Source organism: Pyxicephalus adspersus, chromosome 6, assembly GCF_032062135.1.
Source record: "Pyxicephalus adspersus chromosome 6, UCB_Pads_2.0, whole genome shotgun sequence".
Classification (NCBI taxonomy): Eukaryota; Metazoa; Chordata; class Amphibia; order Anura; family Pyxicephalidae; genus Pyxicephalus; species Pyxicephalus adspersus.
In genome coordinates this window covers 65,995,384-66,017,016 of record NC_092863.1, presented here as the reverse complement: position 1 = coordinate 66,017,016, position 21,633 = coordinate 65,995,384, and the positions used below count along the sequence as shown (strand labels likewise).

The 21,633-nt window shown below is 37.2% G+C and overlaps 1 protein-coding gene across 1 annotated transcript in view; it reads right to left on the bottom strand.

The window, feature by feature from the left end:
- The window catches only part of EPB41L4A (erythrocyte membrane protein band 4.1 like 4A), a 130,291-nt gene that overhangs the window by 64,665 nt on the left and 43,993 nt on the right, over positions 1–21,633 (bottom strand). The window contains exons 3-5 of the mRNA XM_072413950.1: positions 8,667–8,718; positions 6,432–6,510; positions 3,620–3,717 (exon numbers count right to left, since the gene is read on the bottom strand). Coding sequence (XP_072270051.1) covers positions 3,620–3,717; positions 6,432–6,510; positions 8,667–8,718 — 229 coding nt within the window. The remainder of the gene's footprint in view (positions 1–3,619; positions 3,718–6,431; positions 6,511–8,666; positions 8,719–21,633) is intronic.

Below are 21,633 nucleotides of genomic sequence, written 5' to 3'. Positions count from 1 at the left end.
AAATAATTTACGTTTTTTAAATCTTTGAGTCCAAAAGAAAGACACAACACAGAAGACATTTATTTTCAGAATCTCTCTATAAGGATGGATCTATCTAAACAGATGAGCAGGACCGAATGGCTCTGACAGTTTAAACTATTCAGCTCTGTTTTTTTCCACCAAAGCAGATAATGGCAGACGGGTAGCCTAGAGCTCCATATATTAGGGGTCACTTTAATATAGAAAACAGATATTGCTATCTGTCCTTTTTATACCCTGAAGCTAAAACAAACAAGTGCTGTACACACAGAGTTGTCCAGATCTGAAGAGAGGGGAGGACTATGCTTCATCTCCCTCCATAGGACATAACAACAGTTGTCCTTGGCCAATTGTTTAGTGACCCACTGTGGCAGATCATTAAATGATATTGGGGCACCACTGTACACACACAAGATCATCTCAGGCAATAATTATCTAGCATTTGTGCATATCTAAGGTTCATTCACACGTAAAGGCTAAAAAAAAAAAGTTAGAGCTGACTGGAGCTTTTAGCAAGTGCTGAATGTTGCTTTTAACAGGGCGCCGACAGGTGCGGACAGGCATTTGCTTGTAATTTCAGTGGCTCTGGAATTAATTTATCATTGATGCCTATAGAGGTCAAATCAATAATCAGCACCACCAGCAGAATGTCTGCAGCATCATTTTAAACAACATATTTACTGTAAAAAAAAAAATAGCAAAAATACAAATGATGGAAAGCTGCCGGACACAGTTATAGAATAAATTCCTTTACACACACTCTGTTGTTTAAGAACAGTGAACCATTCACACTTTTTTAAACTTGATGACAGGTGGCAATATTTATATGATGAATATTGGTATCACTGTTGGACCAGTGTCAAGTTTTACCAGGCTGATTATGTACAAAACCTGCAGGAGCTCACAAAACACACACCAAACACTTCCAGCAAATATCTTAACTTGCAGGCCTGCATATCGTATGAAGAAAATCTGTATTGTTTCCATGATTATATTGGTTTTCTTTCTGTGCTCCTTCCAAGGTTTTTAATAAAATGTGTACCAATCATATGTATGTATGTATGTCCACATGTGTGCAATATGGACATAAACTCTTAACGGGAGGTAAATTTTTCTCCGACTCTAAAGGCCTGAAGAATTTGTCAAAACTGTATGACTAGAATAAATCAAAAGGTTAAAAAATCTTTTGGAGCCCTGTAAAATACTTCACTGAATGGTACTTTAAACTTGAATACAATGAAAACAGGCCCTGACTCACAAAGAAGTCCTCTATAGTAAATATGCTCTATTTGTATACAATAAAGTACACCATTACGACAGAAAAGGCACAATATACGTTAATGCATACACAAGTAAATATGCTCACGAATATGGATGAGACAATGCAAATGGTTTAAAAAAAAAAAAAAAAAAAGAAACACCAGTCTGAAGCAATCCAGCTTCTATTACATCCAATATGTAATATTGGTGTTCAAGTAAAATATAATCCCATAATGTTGAAATGATATACATTAAAATGCCAAAACTATCATCAAAAAATTATATGTTTCTCAAGTGACTTTAATGTGTATACATGTATCACTATAATATAATCCTATTACAAAGTCAATAATAAGAGATAAGAACTGGTTGAAGTAAATTGTTATTATGGATTGGGGCTATGCATTGTGATATTATACCTTTGCACATAAGTATATTTTTTTGTTTAGAAGTAATGTGGTGCTTTGTATGTTCAGTGAAATAATGTACGATAGGTGTCCTTGTAGTGAAGACGAAGGACAAACCAATAGCCATTAAGCTCTAGCCAAAACAATCAGGATGTCATCACTATCAAAAATCCAAAATAAAATGCATTTTTGAAAGGATAAAATGTAAGCACTCTTCAATAGATTATTAAATGCTAGGAGGCTAGAGCTTACAATGACTACGCTTATCATTACTTTCCCACCTTAATAAAAAATAATATAAAGGATGGAAGCACAGGTGCAGTTTTCCGTATTTCTTGTGCTATCTCCTAGATTGACATTTAGCATTTATTTGCAGGAGATGCACTGGAAGGTTGTTTGTGAAAGATAAAAACGCAACTTCAAAGTTCTATTTATTTGAAGAAAAAGCCTTACTATTGAAGAGGGTTAAGGCTGGAATTGTATTATAGTCAAGCCTGAGAGAAAAGGAACTTTCTGTGTTTTAAATCGTCTTTTGAAGGAGCCCTTCTTTCTCACTAAAGCATTCTGGCTTTTCATTTTGGGTGAAGGTAGCTCAATGATAGTTTGAAGGGAAGGATGCCAGATAAAAAAGTTATTTATTTGTATTTGTTTCCTATTGTATGTTTGTTCACTCAGAGCTGGATTGAATTTCACCAGCTACTTACTGCCCACATTAATCTGTCCCTATCTGATGAACGAGAATGCAATCCCTAATAAAATTCCTTATGTCTGTGTCCCTTCAGCCACCCAGCCATTTTGTTGCAAAGGTGCAAAGTAAAAATAAGAGCACATATTGTAGATTGTCCAATGATTCATTACAAAGTAAATGAATAGTAAGACTAAGTTCATTGATCGTTACAAAGAAAAAGAAGGATCTCTTTGCATCTTGAGTTTAAGCTCAAAAGAGATTCTTCACTGTAAGTTCTGTGAAAATGTGGAATTGGCTCCCTCAGAAAGTAGTTTCAGCAACTACTATAGATTGCTTTAGGAAAAAGCTGGATGTTTTTCTAGAAGCACAGAATATAACTGCGTATTGAGGCTTTAAAGTAAAGATAAGAGTGACTGTTGATCCGGGGAACATCTGATTGCCTCATGGAATCAGGAAGGAATTTTTTTCCCCTGTTGAAGCAAATTGTACCAGGGTTTTTTTTTTTTTGCCTTCCTCTAGACCAACTATGTCTTATAGGGTTTTATATCTGCGATGTTTATTTCTCTAGTGGTTGAACTTGATGGACTTCTGTCTTTTTTCAACCTGACCTACTAAGTAACTATTTCATATAATAGCATTCTATGGGTATACGTATATTTTACCACCTTGTTACATCTTATTCAAGATTTTTCAATGCACTTCTTATTTTTCTGTCTAGAAAAGCTGCCTGCTCAGATTCCTACCCTTAACTTTCTGAGATAAGAAGTTGCAATATATTTTAGCACTAACTATGTAGGCAAGGATGAAAAGGGGATAATTAATTCCCTGGCATTTACAAAAATTGCCAGATGGTAAATTATTTGCCTTTGTTTTTCAAATTAACAGATGCAAAACTATAGAATATAGGTTTAAAAATAATTTAAGCAGTTTGGCAAAGCCATTGTAGTAGCCAGTCTACAATTCCACATCTAGCCGACTACAAATCTTGACATATTACACATCAAAAAGGTAAAAGAGTATATAAACATGAAAAATGAAAATAAACATCAAAAATTAATTTAAGAAAAGCTCTACTATATTAACTCAAAATATGTTCTTGATTATTATACTATACTTTCCATTTATAAAGACTGAGAGCAATATGAAGTTCTGGTCATTTTGAAATCAACAGGATACCTAACGTGTATAAAGTTTATACAAATTTTCCAGGTTACCATGGTAATTTTTCTTTTTTAGAGGTACTTACACTGTATGGCATAGGCTCCAAGCTGAGCAGCAATGTTAAAGGGACATGGTAGACGACCTTGCAAAACATCTTGCTTAACCTGCAGAAAGAACTGATACCTAGAGGAAAGAAAAATGCTCTTATCAACATATACAGTTAGTTTTATTAACGTTCTGTATCATTTGTAACTCCTATTTAATGTACAGCTCCGCATAATATGTTGGAGCTATATAAATACTGTTTATTAATAATAATAATAATATTAATAATAATAATATAATCCAAAGTAAATAAAGAATAAATAAATGTACAGTATGGAAGTACAAGGGCCAATTACATATATGAATTTTGATAATACTTGTAAGGAACAGAAACCTAGTTGAAAGTATCAGAGCATCCAAACACTATTTAAAAGCAAACAAATAGGTAGGAGGGTATGTGTGCAAGTCTACTATAGAAGCCACAGGTTTTTTGTTTGTTCTTTTCTAAAGGTTAATTCTACTAAATAGGCAGTTTATGGTAGCTGTTTTATCTCATCATGGAAATCATTCAGGATATTATCAAATCTGTATATTAGAACTAATTATTTTGATCATTTCGGACCCTTTCACATATGTGGTTAAAAAGCATGTGGCAAGCCTCTCCCAGGAGCACAGCAAACTGCTGCACTGAAGCATCAAATTGCAGCACAGGTTAACGGATTTGCACACATTTGCCTGGCATTTGCAAGTGAAGTGCGGTTCCTCTGCCAAAGGAATAAAAGCAACTGCACTGCCTGCAGCAACATGCAGTTGTGTGCAAAATAAAAGGTTGCCGTCTGCTTCTATTTGGCTGGATGAGAGTAATTGGGAGAGTAGTTGAGCATGTGGTTCAATGCAATGGGACTGCAGGACTGTAATGGGGCTTCGGAAAAAATATGCATTTCAGCACATAATTTTGACTACATTTGCAATTCAAAATCAGTCCCCTGCAAAAACCCACAGCCACCTGTAGAAATTACACCTAATACAGTCTCCTGTAATGGTGTGGCAAATATGCTGCGCTGCTCCTGAATTTAGAGCAGAGTAACCAGTACAGTTTCATGTTAATACGTTGCAAAGGATGTGGCTATCAGCATTGTCACTTCTGTATTTCAGGTATGTAACTTGTCAATCAGCACCTGGCCATACCTAGTGCTACCCATTGCTATCAGGAATGACAGCACTACCTCTGTTGCTAAAACCTTCCTACTGGGAACTGCAGTTCTTGTAAGCAGGTGCATGTGACACATTAATGAAGGAGGATTTGGTTAAGAAAGGGAAGGTGAAAGTGGTTTTGATTTATTGCAGCTTAACCACCTGAGCGTTACACTGATTTCTAGATTTCTGTTCCAAAAGCGTCACAGGTTTTCATGAAATTTTTTTTTTTAAATTGTAGACCTGTAACTTACAGAAATATGTCCGAATAGGGTTCTAGTAGATATCATGAATATAAAAAATGTTTGAAACACACAATCATGTAAAAAAAAAAAAAAAAAACTTTTAATAAAATTAAAGGAAAAACACAAAAATCAGCTTAAACAAGAACACATAAATAAATGAAAAATACTGAAAATGCGATAATTCGGTATAATGTATAGTAATATATTTTTCGAAAACACCTCCCTAGTGTCCGTCACATACCTATAGACAAAACCACATAAATATATTTTCTATTATTTTGTATTGGATTGGATACAGGACTTTGTATTAAATCCAATACAAAAAATTTGAATTTTCCGCTACGACCCTCATCGACGGGCGCACGCACGCGCATCATCAGGAATCGCCGAGGGACGCGTACGCAAATGCCGGGTATTCTAATTCTTTCCAAACTTCCATGCAAAAAGTGTTACATTTTTTGCATGGAAATTTATTTTGGATTGTAGGCTCTAATTCACCGAATTACCGCATAACTCACCAAAATATGTCCAAAATTTTATAAATTTAATAATTAAATTTTTTTTTTATAAAACATAAAAAAAAAATCTTTAAAAAAAAACTAAAAAAAGTTAAAAAAAAAAAAAAGTGTAAAATGTAATGTACAGTAGCTTATATAATATATATATAATACAATTATATATATATTATATAAGGATTTCTTTGTATTGAACTCAATACAGCTTTTTTGTATTGAGTTCAATACAAAGGAACTCAACGCAAAATTTTGAATTTGCCGCCCCGCCTCCCTCCCGCGCCGACGCACGCAGCGACGTCACCGGGAAACCCCGGTGATCGTCTCTGCACTCGCCGGCTGAACACAGAAGAGGAAGGACGTGTCCGGAGGAGCGGAGGGAGTAGGTGAGTAATTTTTTTTTTTTTTTTCGCTGGACAGTGATAGGCACAGGGATAGGGACAGGGACAGGGAGAGGAAGCCGGCTGGCTTAGAAAAGAAAGCCAGCTGGCTTTCTCCTCTAAGCCGGCAGGCTTTTTCTTTTAAGGAGAGGGACACCCGACGCTGGAGGACGACGCTGGAACATGGACCCGACGCTGGAACACGGAACCGACGCTGGATTAGCACAGCGGGACCAGGTAAGTGGGGATTTTAGTGTAGGCGAAAAAATACGGGCTTAACCAAAAGAGCAAAAATATTTAGTGCGAGAAATTACGGGCTTAGCGGTTAGGGGGTTAAAAATAAAATGCCATAAACAACTGTATGAACTGGAACATAAGAATGAATAGAAATATCACACAAGGGCACCTAAACACAGCATTTTAAAGTTGGGACAAACATGCCCAATATCTGACCTTTATAAATACAAGAAAAGCTGTTAAAAGACGTTGTAATTAAATATTAGTAAGTACATAAACATTACCTGGTTATTTCTTCCTTTAGTTTACATGGATCTTCTGCATAGAACTTAACACCAAAATACAGTGTATATGGAGGGCCAGCTAAAAGAAGATAAGGCAATGAAATGGAGTAATGCAGTAAATAACTGAAAATCAATGAATTTTATATAATGGTCTTAGAATACATATGTTCAGGAAATATTTATACAGTATGTTTTACATTTGACTAGGAAAGATTAAGACTAATTGCACTGTAGGTGAAACAGAGAAGATTGAAATTCCCAGGTATCAGGGCCAAAAGACAAACAGTATACTTCAAACAAACAGACAATGCCAGGTCACTTTTTTAGCATTAGTAATGTCGCTCAATACATCAAACCTGACTCTGGTTTAAATATAAAGTCTCCAGCTACACAATATTTTTCTGAAGCCACCTACTGCAAAATTTCAGAGGCTTGTTGTACATAGACAATATGGCTGCCAAACTAGAGGTCATAATACAAACATCTTGTACAATTTTAGAGCACCACAACACTAACACTGCAGTGCAACAGATTTGTCAGCATCTTAAGCCACAAGTACATATAATCAATAATATCCTGATTCAGTGCAAGTCAGCTTTTCCTTCTTCAGTTTTTATTTTTTATTGAAGACTTGACTCTGAAAGGTTCCTCTGAGACACTAAATAAACATGGCACACTATCTACAGATTGGTTAATTTACCAAAGGTTAAGGAAAAAGTTATTTCAGGGAGCCAGATTAGATTCATTCTTTCCAGCATGGGAAAACTGGTGGAAGAGTATAAACTGTAGCTACAGGTGGTTATCTAGATGTCCTTTTCTACAGTTACATGGTTCCCAAAACAGCATTAGGATACTGTAGTACAGTCTATAAAAAAAAGCTTGTGTTTACTTTAACAAGCTAGTATTTACCCCAAAGTAAAATAACACGTGTGGGTGGGTCATTTGGAGCAAATCAAAGGGATCTTTGGTATAAACACATTACAACCTAGGACATGGCAAGACACTGGAGCTAAGACTAGAGAAGATAGACTACCATAGGAGATTTCGGATGATCTTTACAGGGTACACAGTTACAGGCTAGCAGGGTAACAATGATATACAGAAGATATTTAACAATCAAACATTATTCATAACAGAACAGATTACTGGTTCCTTGGTGAATTTTCTAATGTTATTTAGATAATTACATAATTATTACACTAAAAGATCTATTTACAGTTCAGCATTTGGCGTTATATTCTCATAAAGCACACTTTGACGCAGAATTATTAGCTAACTCCATGACTGCAGGTTACCCAAGCAGCCAAGCAACCCCAAATTATAACATTTCCACCACCCTACAGTTGGTGCGAGATGTACAAAGTAAAAAGCTGTTTTCAGTTTGTACAAAGTAGTTTTACAGTACAGTAGTTTATACTGTGGCCAACAACATTCTCTGGTCTTTTTCTGTAAGTTTACTGGCAAACTGTTTGCTGTTGAAGACAGCAAATTGTTTTTGGATACACCTTGACACCAGCTGTTGAAAGAGTTACCAGCACATACTATGATATAATGTTGGGGTTATTGTAAACTTCTTTTAGGCTGGGTCTACACGGACGTTTTTAAAAATGCATGTAAACGTTCCTATTACGTTTATATGCGTTTTTATGCACTTTTATTAGCATTTCAAAGCTTGCCTTTAAAATGCTGGAAAACGTCTATGCCGCGATTTCCCACGTTTTTAACGCATTTGCGTTTTAAGTGCTTATAAACACGGGAAAACGTCCCATTGAAATCAATGGAAGCCTTTACCCGTTTTTTACCTGTTGCAAGCATCATTTAAGATAAAGCTCAAAAACATGCCTCAAGGAAACCTCCCGGTGTAGATTAGCCTATTGGAATACATGGGGATTTCAAACATGGGCTTTAAAAGCCTCACGTTAAACCCTAGGGAAAACGTCCGTGTAGACTTAGCAACAAATAAGCAGCTCTTGGGCTAAAATTACTTTGAAAATGAGGAATCATTTGACATCTACACCACTTTGTAGATTAGGTTTCTAAATATGAAATGATTTCAAACTTTTTGGCAATCTTTAATTCCCTTGCCAGACTCGTAGACATCTAAATCCTTCTTCTCAGTTACCTTGATCTTAGTATAAAGAAAACCCTATTAAATCCAGTGATCAGGTCTGATATTGTACAAACATAATTTCAGGAGATATCTCAAAACATACAACAGTCAGGTATTGTACTTACTGCTGATCAGATCTTTGTGTTCGGCGATTGTCTTTGCAGGATCCAGCCAGTACTGAAAAAAACAAACAAACATATTTGTCCCATATTTACTATATATGTACTTTTTAAGAAAAAAAATAAACTATACACTTATCACAGACATATTACAGTATACTTGTAACTGTGGTTCTAATCAACTGTAACATTGTTGTTGTAGTCAGAATGTTTGACTTGTTAATCGGTAAAAACTTTATTGGCCACTTAATTGAAAGGATCACTCATAGCAAAATTCTTCAACAAGTGCAGGCAACATGCCTGTATTTACACATCACTGCCATTTGGTTACTGTGTGGTAACCATATTACTGCAGACGAGACAATGTTCAAACAATGAAAACCATTATCTTTTTTCTTATTGGCGAGTGTTGCACATTTCAGTCCATGGACCTATTTATTAAACTCTCCAAGGCTGGAGAAGATTTTTATCAGTGAAGCTGGGTGATCCAGAAAACCTGGAATGGGTCTGGTCCAGGATTCAAGATTTGAGGAAATCTATTCCAGGTTTGCTGGCTCACCCAGTTTCACTGATGAAAGTGTATCCTCTCCAGCCTTGGAGAGCTTTAATAAATCAGGCCCAATCAGTAGACTATTTTACTCTTTTTGCAGCACTTTAACAGTCAGATGCTTCCACATGAAATTAGTATTGTTACCTTGTATTTATATACTGTTGACATAAGACACAGCACAAAAAACCCACAGTCATGTCACTAGCTGCTACTCAGAGGTACCGTACATCATTCTAATGTCCCTACTGTAGTCATATGTCATCAACACAGTCCAAGGGAAATTTGGCTAGAAGGCAAATAACGTAACTGAATGTTTTAATGATGTAGGAGGAAACATACACAAACACAGGGAGATCATACAAACTCTTTGCAGACAGGATCCTGGCCAAGATTTGAATTCAGGACCCAAGCCACCTAGCCAACCGTGCTGCACTTGTTGCAGCCATTGCAGTGGTCACTCTCCTGGACTGCTGATATAATTTTGCTATATTATTTGCAAAATGATTTTTGTAATGGAGGCTAACACTGTCCACTGCACTTAGCAGCCATCTTTTGCACTTTTTCTTTCCAAATAAGTCCAAACAGTCAACAAGTGATTCAATGCTGTGTACATTCATACCAAAAACTATATCTGGGATGAGTTGCCCCTTAACTGAGGAATTTTAATATATGATAATGTCGTGTAATTTAGAATCACATTTTTTTTCTATTTTCTTTTAACACAATACGAAAATACTGGAGGCGTTTAACAACCAATTTAAAGAGATTATCGAGAGGAAAATGTAATTAGCAGATAAAAAGCTAATTATGGCAAGAAGATTGGAAATAATTTGTCCCTGGTTATGTTGGTGGAAGGTGAATTTAACTCTTCATAACAATACCTTACGCAATATGAGACTTTTACAAAGCACCATAATGGAATGTGGCAGTGTACAGTGAGCGGTAAGAAGAGGACCTGTCTATATGCTGATCTTCCATCACATAACACCTACGCTGCATGACAAGGCACAGGCCTTCACCCCGCATAGAAACATATAACAAAGAATGAGCACATCTGTTACAGAACAGGTCACCCTATCTCATTCATCAGCATGTTATCAAATTGTGTTGTAAAGTTCTCATGAAGACACATGATGATTGGTAGTATCAACCTTTACAGATGGGACAGGTTATCAAGCCTTCATTCCGGGAGGTGCTTTACATGAACACTCCCTGATAATGCAGCAAGACAAAGTACTATAGTGTTTCTCGATTAGTATTCTAGCTCAGTCAAGCAGACACAAAAACACACTTACGAGCTGTTTAAATGGCCAGGAAAAAAGTAAAACAACCCCACACAACAAACAGAGAATTTTGTGAAGAAGTAAAGCCTTTTGGGAAAACATCTTAGAAAAGGCTGTTTAACTCATAAAAAAAACCTGGGTTTTGAACTTCTACCATTGAATATACTGTAACATGGACCTTTTGTATTACTCACAGAACAGTAATGTAACACCGTCACCTATACTAAAAAAACACTTCAAAAAGTAGTTTGCTTTGCCCAAGAAGGCAACTCAGTATCAAGAGCTCATTTTATAGACATAGTTAGGAAAAGCATCCTCCCTTCCCTAAATATACTTACCCAGCCACACTCCCTTGCTTCATCCCTCATGCATTGATTCAACGTCCAGTATTCACAGGTTTTGGAGCTTAGAAATGATCTCATGACAATGTTTGGGCCTAATGATTAGTTACATAGGGAGGCAGCATGTCTCAGGGAAAGGCACAATGGGCCTGATTTATGAAAGCTAGTCAAGGCATAGAATGGAATAGATCTGGTCCAGGATCTGGTCGAGGATTCAAACCATTTGCTAACAAATAGCAAATTACATTTAGAAAATCGATTCCAAGTTTGCTGGATCACCTGGCTTCACTTTGGAAAGTATATCCTGCCCAGCGTTGGTGAGCTTTAATAAATCAGGCACAATGTGTCTTCATAGTCTAGGACACTCAAACTCCTCTAGAAAAATACATTTGTATGACAACTTAGCCTTACTAAATGACTAAATGACTATAGCCTTAGGGTAAGGTAAAGGCATCTTTTGACATTAGAAAATCTCTCCAAATGTCTTTTTTCCCCATACTCTGCAAAGTCTGATACTAGCACTTTGTAAATTCATTCAAGTGTTTAAGGCATCCACATGTTGCACTTCCATTGACTTAAATTGAAGAGTTTGACAAGTTTTCCAAGTTGCCAAGGCCTGCTAAATATTAAAGCAGAGATGCAAAGGCACTACAAATGTTACATGTATAACACACAGTCTGTGCCTATTGTAGAGTACCGAGATAGTCTTTGGAGAGCTTCAACAATGCCTCGCAAATTAATGTTCTGTACACCCCATGTGAAAGAGGCCCCATTCATGTTTGCCGTGTGTTTTTTTGATCACGTGTATAGTACGAAATTTTCATACTGAAGTTGAGTTACAACAACGTGCTACATGCATTTGAAAAAGGAAAAAATAGATGGCAGTATATGAGTATGTATATCCAAATAGGTTACAATTATATTTCTGTACAATGCTATTTTTTTTGTGAAAAACCTTTAATAGAAACATTAAAAACAAGTGGTTACAAACCAGGATATGCAGTACATATGTGCATGAAATATCCTCTACCCGTTTCGTGGATCTGGTCCACTTCTTCAGGAGGAGTTAAATATATGAGAAGTCCCCCTTCACATACATAGGCAGGGAGGCAAGTGAGGCAAGAAAAGGGGGACACCATTGGAAGCAGATACCACCAAGTATTTCAATGATGATGCTGAAAAGGTTGAGCAACTGGTTTTTCTATAATAATGAGCCTATGCTTGTGTCCATTTAGTATCCCAAAGTTTTCTGGATTCACACAGGCATATACCCATCTATGGGCTCCTAATTTAAACCTAATGCCTAGTTCCACCTTTTCGAGAAAATCCAGATGTTCACAGAACTTATATATCCGCGTTGTGGGGGCAGCCTCATCATATCAGAACATGCTACAGGTTGACATTAAAAAATCTGGCAATCCGAGGAGTGAGTGAGATTTTTGAAAATTCTGGATTTTTGAAGATTATACAGTAGTCCCTGGACAACTGGCACAGTTCCCAAGAGCAGGCAGCAGGGACGTCTCAACGTGTATTCAGTGTAGCAAGCAAGACCTAACAGCTGTTTCTGGAGAACAGTGCCATGAAAACATAAATGGCTAAATAGTGTAATACATTACCTGTATTGAAAATACGCTCCGAAATTAATGCTGAAAAACTGAAGGAACCGGATTATTGATGGTCGGATTTTCGATTGTCAGCCTGTACATGCATTTATAAATTTACAAAGGTGCACAAAAAATACAAAAATACCATATGCTAGAGTGTTTTTACACCATAGCTCAAATTGTGCAAAGATGCTCTTTTAGAATATATATTTTTTATGCATTTCCAGGGCTAATTCACATGTGGTTTCCCAAACAAAATTTGAGTAAATATGCCCCGATTTAAATGATTTATCACCAATCTGATTGGTTACTATGAACAGCACACACGGCTCTTGTGTTAGACACTGATAAATAGGGAACATGAGTTGTGTATTGAAGTACATTCCAGTGTATAAGATTACATTGAAACCACAATGAAGTAAGTCTTCAATCAGACTATTAGGTGAGGTGTCAAACACAACACGGGTATATCAGCACTTCATACTGCTGCCCTCATAGCTGATGAAAGACATGAAAAGACACGATTGTTGCTGAAAGCAGTATCTAGATATGTATTACAAGACAGTATTCACTTTCACTGTGTGTACATGGTTTTCTTTCTGTCACCAGTGATTATAACTGCCTTCAATCCTCCCTTTAATTAGTGCAGTGCTCTGACAGATAAGGAGGGGAAGAAAGTAAAGCTGCGTACACATGTGCAATTTTTGTCAAAGGACAAAGGACTACACGATGCATGAACGGTGCTGTACATACAGCACCGTTCATGCTCTATGGAGAGGGGAGGGGGAGAGTGAAGGAGCGGCACCCTGCTGCACGCTCTCCCCCTTCCCTTTCATTAGGATCGGTCGTCGTCCGTGGATCCGGCAGGTCGGTCGCTCGGACGATGGACGACACCGACTGTACACACGGCAAATTTTCGCCCGATATTTGGCCGATGCCGATTATCGGGCGATAAAAATCTGCCGTGTGTACGTAGCTTTAGGCAATTTAAAACATAAATCTATATCTATACAACTATCTACAGTCACTTTTGTGCACAAAGCTGGATTAACATTAGGCACAGTAGGTTTCTGCTTTTTGGCACCATTCCCTGAATAGTTATACACTTTTTAGGAACTACAACACATTTATCACAGAAGAACCAAGAGCGTATGTGAATTTTGTGTTATAAATTGGTGTAACATACGCTGCATATATTTGCTTAATGTGGTGTTTGTCTGGGAGAAAAACAATGAGGGGGCTGAGGAGTTGTTGGAAGAACAAAGTATGGGTCCTATAGTGTTGGACAGAAAATCAGTGTGTAGGGTGTGTAGAGCTAAGGCATTGAGGGGCTTAGCATGAAATGTAAAAATGATCAAAGCTTAATTTCAGACAAAAAAAGATAAATATGCTATATAACAGCCTATATATATATATATATATATATATATATATATATATATGTTCACCATCAATCTACAGGTGGTTACTGCAGAAAGGGACAGGAGATTGTTTTTACATGCCTGATCATCACCCAGGTGTCAAATTTTGATGTGTCACGCTACTCACCGTTGGTTACAAGGTAATCCTAGGAAAAGAAGAAGGTAGAAGGTGTGCCTTGCAATGGAACAGGAATAGGTGAGTAATTAATTGGGACGCTATTAGGGACCACTGTTACCACTGTACTGTTAAAAGGAGGCTTCCAGATTCCAATAACCTCCCTTTCGTCTGAGGCACCCCAATGTTGAGGGAGCATGGAATCAAGTACTGACAACAGAGGAGGAACACATGCTCACTGTCTATTGTATGGGGGATAGGTACACACTTCCTGCCCCCTCTTTTTCTGGCCAGCTATAATTATTATTAGGGATAATAAACTTTAAATAAACAGTGAATTCATCAGTAAACCTGTGAGATTCAGCAAATCTGGAATGGATTTAAAAGTCGTTTGTTATTTGTTAGCAAATGTTTTCAATACTGGACCAGATCCAATCCAGGTTTGTTGGATCACCCAAATTCACTGATGAAAGTGTATCTTCTCCAGCCTCTGATATATCAGGCCCTATCAGTGAATGTTAGATTAACTGCTTTAAAAAAAATAGACCAAAAAGTGTCTCTTTCTTCAACTGTCACATTATACAACGTTGTAAAGACAATTTACTAGGGATGGACCCGTTGAAAATGAAAATTCAGGTCTATGGCAGAAGATGAGGAGAAGGTCTGACATACCTGGGAGCTGTGACAGGTTTACTTTAGGCTCAAAAATCTAATTTTTATCTGTGCATCAGATGGCTCTTTATCTTGCATTCAATAGATGTCTCATTAAAACTCACAGCCTTTGCTTGCCTGAAGCTAACATCATTTCAATGGGCAATTATAACCATAACTCGCGTGCCCATCTTTGTACACTGGTTTTTACATGCACACGATCTCAAATGGTAATAAAATGCCTATGGTCACTGCAGCTGATCATTTACATGAAAGGCAATAAACACAGGGGGAAAAAATAATGTATGCATTAAGTGTTTGACTTGTCTTGTTTGCAATTCAGTATTGCATTTTTTGTACAAGTATATAGTGCAAGTATATAGTATTTCCTATAACACAAAATTATGTGTCTTGCTCCAGTGGTACATTTGTGTTTCCAATGGTCAATTAAAGTTTAACTCTATGACGAAATAAAAGAAAAATGCAAGCAATGTGTGCACCTCAATCTCATCTTGTATCAGTCTCTGCAGTCCCTGTGCAGCAAGGCTGAAGTGTAAATCTACGTACACACTTGCAATGGTTCTCGTCCGATAATCGGCTCAGGGACGATATCGGACGAGAATCTGATGTGTGTACAGCGCACAACCGTCCGAACAACCGTCCTGGCGGATCCATGGACAACGATGGACAACGAAAGATCGTAATGCAAGTGAAAGGGGGAGAGCGCAGCGGGGTGCCACTCCGTCGCTCTCCCCCTCCCCTCTCCATAGAGCAGAACAGTGCTGTATGTACAGCACTCGTTCATGTATCCTGCAGTCCTTAAGGTGCGTACACACTTCCAATTTTTATCGTTCCAATCGAACGACGATCGATTGGGCAAAAAATCGTTCGTAAAAAAGTAACCAACGACGCCGACGAACGAGGAAACTCGTTGGAAACGAACGACCGGACCGGCGGATCGGATTGGACGACGATCGTTGAACATCGTTCGTGTGTACGGTCGTTCGTTGATCGTCCATGTTCAGAGCATGCGTGATGAACGAACGTCCGTTCACTTTCCTTTCGTGCACATAGTTCCTCTATCGCTTAAACGATCGTATCTATTGTGTGTACAATATCTACGAACGATCGTGTCGTTATCTCTATGTGCAGGATCGGTGCTATACGATCGTTCGTAGATATCGTGCAGGATCGTTCGTCGTTCGTTTTCCAACGATAATAATTGGAAGTGTGTACGTAGCTTTAGGATCGTGAAAGATCCTTTCCAACGACAATTATTGCACGTGTGTACCCAGCTTAAGAAGAAACTTTACTAGAGCAATCAGTACATGTGCTGATAATGGGCATTCTGATAAAAACAGAAATCAGAGTGACAGACTTGTGAGATGGTCACTGTGCTTCTTCTCCTTGCACTTCAATTTACTGCCCATTGCACACCTTGCACTGTCCATTCTAATCCCAGGCAGCTTGGGCTCAGAAAAACTGGCTGAATGTTTCATACTAGGGATATCTCTCAGTAAACAAAACTGTACTGGGGGGGGGAGGATAAATACAAAAAAGGGAGAATATTTCAACAATGTTTTTTGTGTTATGTTTTAATGGGCTGTTCATTTTTTATCTTGTTATTTTAGAATAGAATTCTTCTTTAAGTTGTATCGCAATAAGGTTATGGTATGGCTGCTCCCCATGTTCAAGCACATAAAGTGTTTGAGAAATATTTGTCTTGTCAGCCCTTAAACAGTCTCTGATTTATCTTCCTCTTTCTGTTGATATAAGCTGCCCTTCCTTCACATTCTGTTGCCTTGATGTTCTAACATTTCTGCTTATTGTAGAATTCCTCTTGCTTTCTGTACAAACACTGGTTCTTTTGAAGCACACTTGGGTGCATATTTACATGGAGTGACCGTTGCGCCGCTGTTTAGTAATGAAAAGATGATATCTATTTAAAATTTGTTCTATGTTTTTCCCTTAGATTCCCAACCTCATGCACCTGCACCAGTTTCAAGCACCAGGTTGAGCAATGTTTTTCCTTCTTTCTTTTCTTATCGAAACATGACCAAACTTATCAAGAGATCAGAACTCATATTAACATATCCTGAGGGTACACATACAGTGAAATTAAAATACCGCTGTGGAAAATGTTATGTATGTGTAAGGTTTATATAATAAAGGCTTTTCATGCATAATAACATGTGTTTGTAAAGCATTTTTGAAGGACCTGAATGACATTGTGAATGGCAAGTGATAAAAGTACACTTCATTCAATACTGTAAAATAAATCTGAACTCCAAACAGGTTAAAAAAAGACATAAAGGTATGCAGCCCTGCAATCATTAATAGATCATTCTAAGTAAATATGATCGGGTCAGTGCCTAGACAGAAACAGAAGGAGCAGAACAAGGAGCAAGTTCATGTGCTGACAAGAAGAAGTAAGATAAAGAGAAGTTACAGACAGTTGAGCTCATTACTAAGTTTTTTCTTCTTTCACTGACCAGAAATAGGTTGGAGCAGATCCAGGAGGAACTGGGCTCAGCAGAAGTGGTTTAAATTATGATAAACATCCGACATCTAGTGGCAGGAAAAATAAAAACTAGATTGGTGAAATGTTAGTTTTTTGTTTGCAAAGTGTGCAAGCAGTATGAGATGAATCATCCTTTTGTTGGATTGTCTCTAAAATTGCTATGTACTGTTTTGTACCAGACAAAAGTAAGCAACATAGCAATAAATATTTAGTGAAAACCGGTTGGATTGGGTGATGTTTATAGATACAAAAATACCCTGAGACTACAGCAGATACTTCCAACCAATGGATCCTTTCAGGAAAGTTTCTAAGTAATATTCTATGGCTGGTACACACCCATCTACATGTAAATAGTGCACTACCTCCATTCTGTAAAGTTTTGTCTTTACTGTAAACCATAAATTACCAACAATGGAACATAATGTACTGTGGAATCCCTAAATAGAGAGAAAAGATTTCTACAGGCCTAAAAGAGGGATTATTTCCCATGTAAAGAGCAGAATGACAGGAGGCATCTACAGACCTGTCATAGGTAACGCCTAAATCAAAGTCATCAGCTTAAAACCAGCTCTCATTATATCCAACCGGATGAATGCAATTTGCTACAGCAAAATGGAACTCACATGAAAATTCAGCATCATGCTAGTTTTTTTTTTATTTCAGGTATTGCATCAGCCAAACTAGAGAACTTTGCATTCTGAAAGATATCCAAGTAAATTTCAAAATGGGTTTGACATGACACAAGTTTATACAAAGAGCCCAAAGCTCAGGGACAATAAATGCATAAACATTTTGTATTACTTCTCCACACTAAAGTCAACATAATCAATACACCCAAACTAAGATAGCCCAAGATTCATTCAATGCAATTAATTCTTTTTAAACAAAATTTTAAGCTATGTTGTTTATTTAATATAAACCCTTCTGATTATACCATAGAACAAAAAAACAAGAATGCAAAAGTCAAGCAGTAATTTTAAGTATAAATCTCCTTCCTGCTCAAAAAAAAACCCTTTCTAATCTATCAGGACGACGTAGAAGTGGGTACTGTGATTATTGTTGTTCTACGCCGCAAAGGAAATCATCACAGATACTCAATTGTGCAAAAAGTTCAAATATACTTTAACAGGTTGCTAAACTTCATTATAAGAAATAATGTAACGGAAAAATGTTGACCATGTTGTATGTATCATTTGCGTATAGCATGTTAAAAAATGGAAGGATAAATGTGGCAGTTTTTTTACTTTAAATCAGTTTTCATATAAAAGCTTTTACGTTAAAAAAGAAGATTTGAAAACATGACTAAACCATAGGAAGGTCACTAGGGACTGCTGAACTAATGTCCTGACATATGAAATGTACAACACTGCATCTGAATTTCATGAGCCTCCAGCCAGGCAATTCCAGTATTCTTTGCTGGTATTTGTCTAATAACAGGTGGCTGTACAGCTCATTTGACAGACCTGCTGGGATAGCAGCTTTCTAGATGTGGCTCTATGCCCTCAAGAGACACGCTCACTGAGCCTTAAGAAACTTTCAGCTGTAGCAGGCAGAGGCTGGGTGCTCCTCGCTCATTCACATTCCATGTCTGCTGCACTGCTATCTGATTTTATTAGATACAAACTGTATAATAAAATACATTCTTTTGTTTTCCCTTTCTAAAACTCCTAAAATGGACAGGTATTGACATTTCCATTGTTACAGAACTCTAAACTGAACAAACACTATCTGATTTTTGCAAGTTAAGGAAACCAATTCAAGCATTATGACAAGGTAAAATATGCATTAGGAAATGGGCAATTGTAAGCAGAAGATTGGAAGTGTAAACCATTGGCATGTTTGAAAGCTCATGTGAGCAATCAAAAATGAATGCTTCCTCTTTTTTATAATAGCAAAGAAAATGATAATTTTACTTTATGTGTCACAGGTGGGGAGGGTGGTAAGGTGTGCAATGTTTGATAAAGATACAGTCAGATCTTTTTATGAAACCAGTTTGTGGGTGACCTTTGCCAAAGCAGAAAGAAGGAGCAATACCAAAATAATATATTTGCCTTGTATATCCACCAAGGAAAGATTTACAATGAATAGGTCTTCTCTGTGACTTGAAATTTACTTTTCCATTATTTAATTTATGACATACTACACTGACACAATGTAGAGAACAACAACATAAAAGATTATTTATTGAACTTCAGTACCTGCTTGTCAGGGTCCGGAGACACTTTGAGTTATGAGTATAAACTTACAGAAGACTTCAAAGCAGTACAGAGAGCGGAAGAACAAGAAGACAAGGTGAAGAACGGACTATTAGGTGTCAGCAACCTACATCTCAACATTTTTATATTTTATATTATAGATTTAAATTGAGTGTTTTCATTTTATCACAAGCCAACCAAGACAGCAGTGTCCAGCAGCAGTCTACAAAAGAAAATCACATGCATAAATAAATATATAATGTTATAAAAAGATTGTTATTGAGAGTTCCAGTGACAGGGTCTCAAAAGTGCTACCTAAAAAGTTACAAGGCAGTGTAATGTCATTTGGGGTAACAAACTAAAGTTGGCAAATCCAGTAACTCAGAACAACCATTCAGCAACCTAGACTATAGTAACCATTCTAAAAGTCTGAGAAATGTAATCTGAGCGACTGACATAACTCTTGCCTTGACCTATTAAATAAATCTGATAGTATCCTTATGAACTTGAAAACAGTGCTGTGAATAAGTGTTTATTGCTTCAAAGTTGAAAAGCCAAAGTGATTTCCGCTGGGTTTATCTTCCATCAGAGTGCAATCAGCTTGGGAAGTGACCCTCATTGTCTGTTTTGCCAAGAACTTTGACATAACTCAGGCTCTACAATCATGCCGTGCCACAATTGACAATTAAACTGTCAGCAGAAACATTTACAGCATGAAGCATGAGAAGCAGAACAAATGAATGAAACCATCGTTTCTAATGTAACTTCCAATCGCTCACTGAAAAGGCATGCTTAACATTTCAGCAGTTCTGCATAAAAGAAAAGTATTTGCTATTTGAGCATGTAATTTTCATGGAAAGGTATGAAAGGTAATGAAAGGTATCATTTTACATTTACTATGTATCTGTCAATAGATTGATTTTCATATGTCTTCGATTTGGTAGGGTTTTTTAAAGTGGCTACAAAACACCTACACATCATTCTGTTATAAGTATCAAATTTTGAGTATTATAGAAGGTTTCAAACTGCTGCTTGGCTTGCCAGAGCACTCCACCTGTTCCTGGACCCTGAACAGGTTTTCACGATCTGGATCTGTACAGCAAGAATCAAAGTGATATGAGAGGGTTCACAGATCTGATATTTCCGAGATAAACACATTGGAAAAAATCTTGTTATTTTCAACAAAAAAACTGTTGTAGCATTTTCTTTTTTTTAATACCTGTATTGCAGTTGTCAGTTTACAGATTAGTTCATTTTATGCAATGCATACAGTATGCCTAGACTAAGTGTGGCTTGTGTTCCAATAACGTCTGACTATCTAGTCAACTAAGGTAGGAGGAGGGGGGAAACTTGACATTTAGCCCAAGGAGGCAGAAAAAATGATTGATACCTGTTTAAGGACTGCAAGCCAGTTTCTTCTTCTGCAAACTGACCCGAATCTCTGAATAGCAAAGTGCTTTTTCTCTGCTCCATCTGGCCAACCCACCTATGTCAATTGCCTCCAAAATCTCACTAACACTACAACTCTTAACAGTGTCTGGTAGTGGAAGGGACATTAAATGCCAGTTACTTTTGTATTTTTTGTCAAATGCTCAATTTAAGCAGTAAAACAACATTCTTCTGTTTTACTTACTAATGAACAAAGTGGTCATAGCTTTCATTTAAAGGCACATGTCTTTGGCCTTCTTTAGACTATAGGCAGTGCTTTTTGCATAGTGTGAGATACACAAAGACATTAGGCGTTGGATAGATCAACATTTTTACTTGCACTGTCCTGCCATGTGTTTTGTTACCACATGGCTGCATGCATTTCTGTCCATTTTTGTGCACTGCGCCATGCAATATAATGGATGTGGTCAACATCACAAGAGACTGTCAACGCAGATAGCTGTGCATTAAAGTATAGTGGGAACAATGTCTTGCTAGCTTTACATCACCTACATAGTCCCAATGTATTCTCCTAATGTTTGTGCCAGCAAATTTCAAAGCATTTACCAATAACTCACATTACCTCTTATCCTTAAATAATTTTGTAGTCTTAATTCCTTTCCACATTTATAAAGATCTCCAGAAACTTACTTCCCATACACCAAAAGTGTAATCAAAGGACCCCCCACATAGGCAACAGTAAAGTGTAGAGTCAAATGACCTGCCAGAAGGTTCTGTAACCAAAATAGTAAAATTGGAATACATACAATGGAGTCTGATTTATTAAAACGCTAGAGGATTGGAGAAGACGGACTATCATGAGACAACCTTGGTGATCCAGCAAACCTGCAATGGATCTAGTAT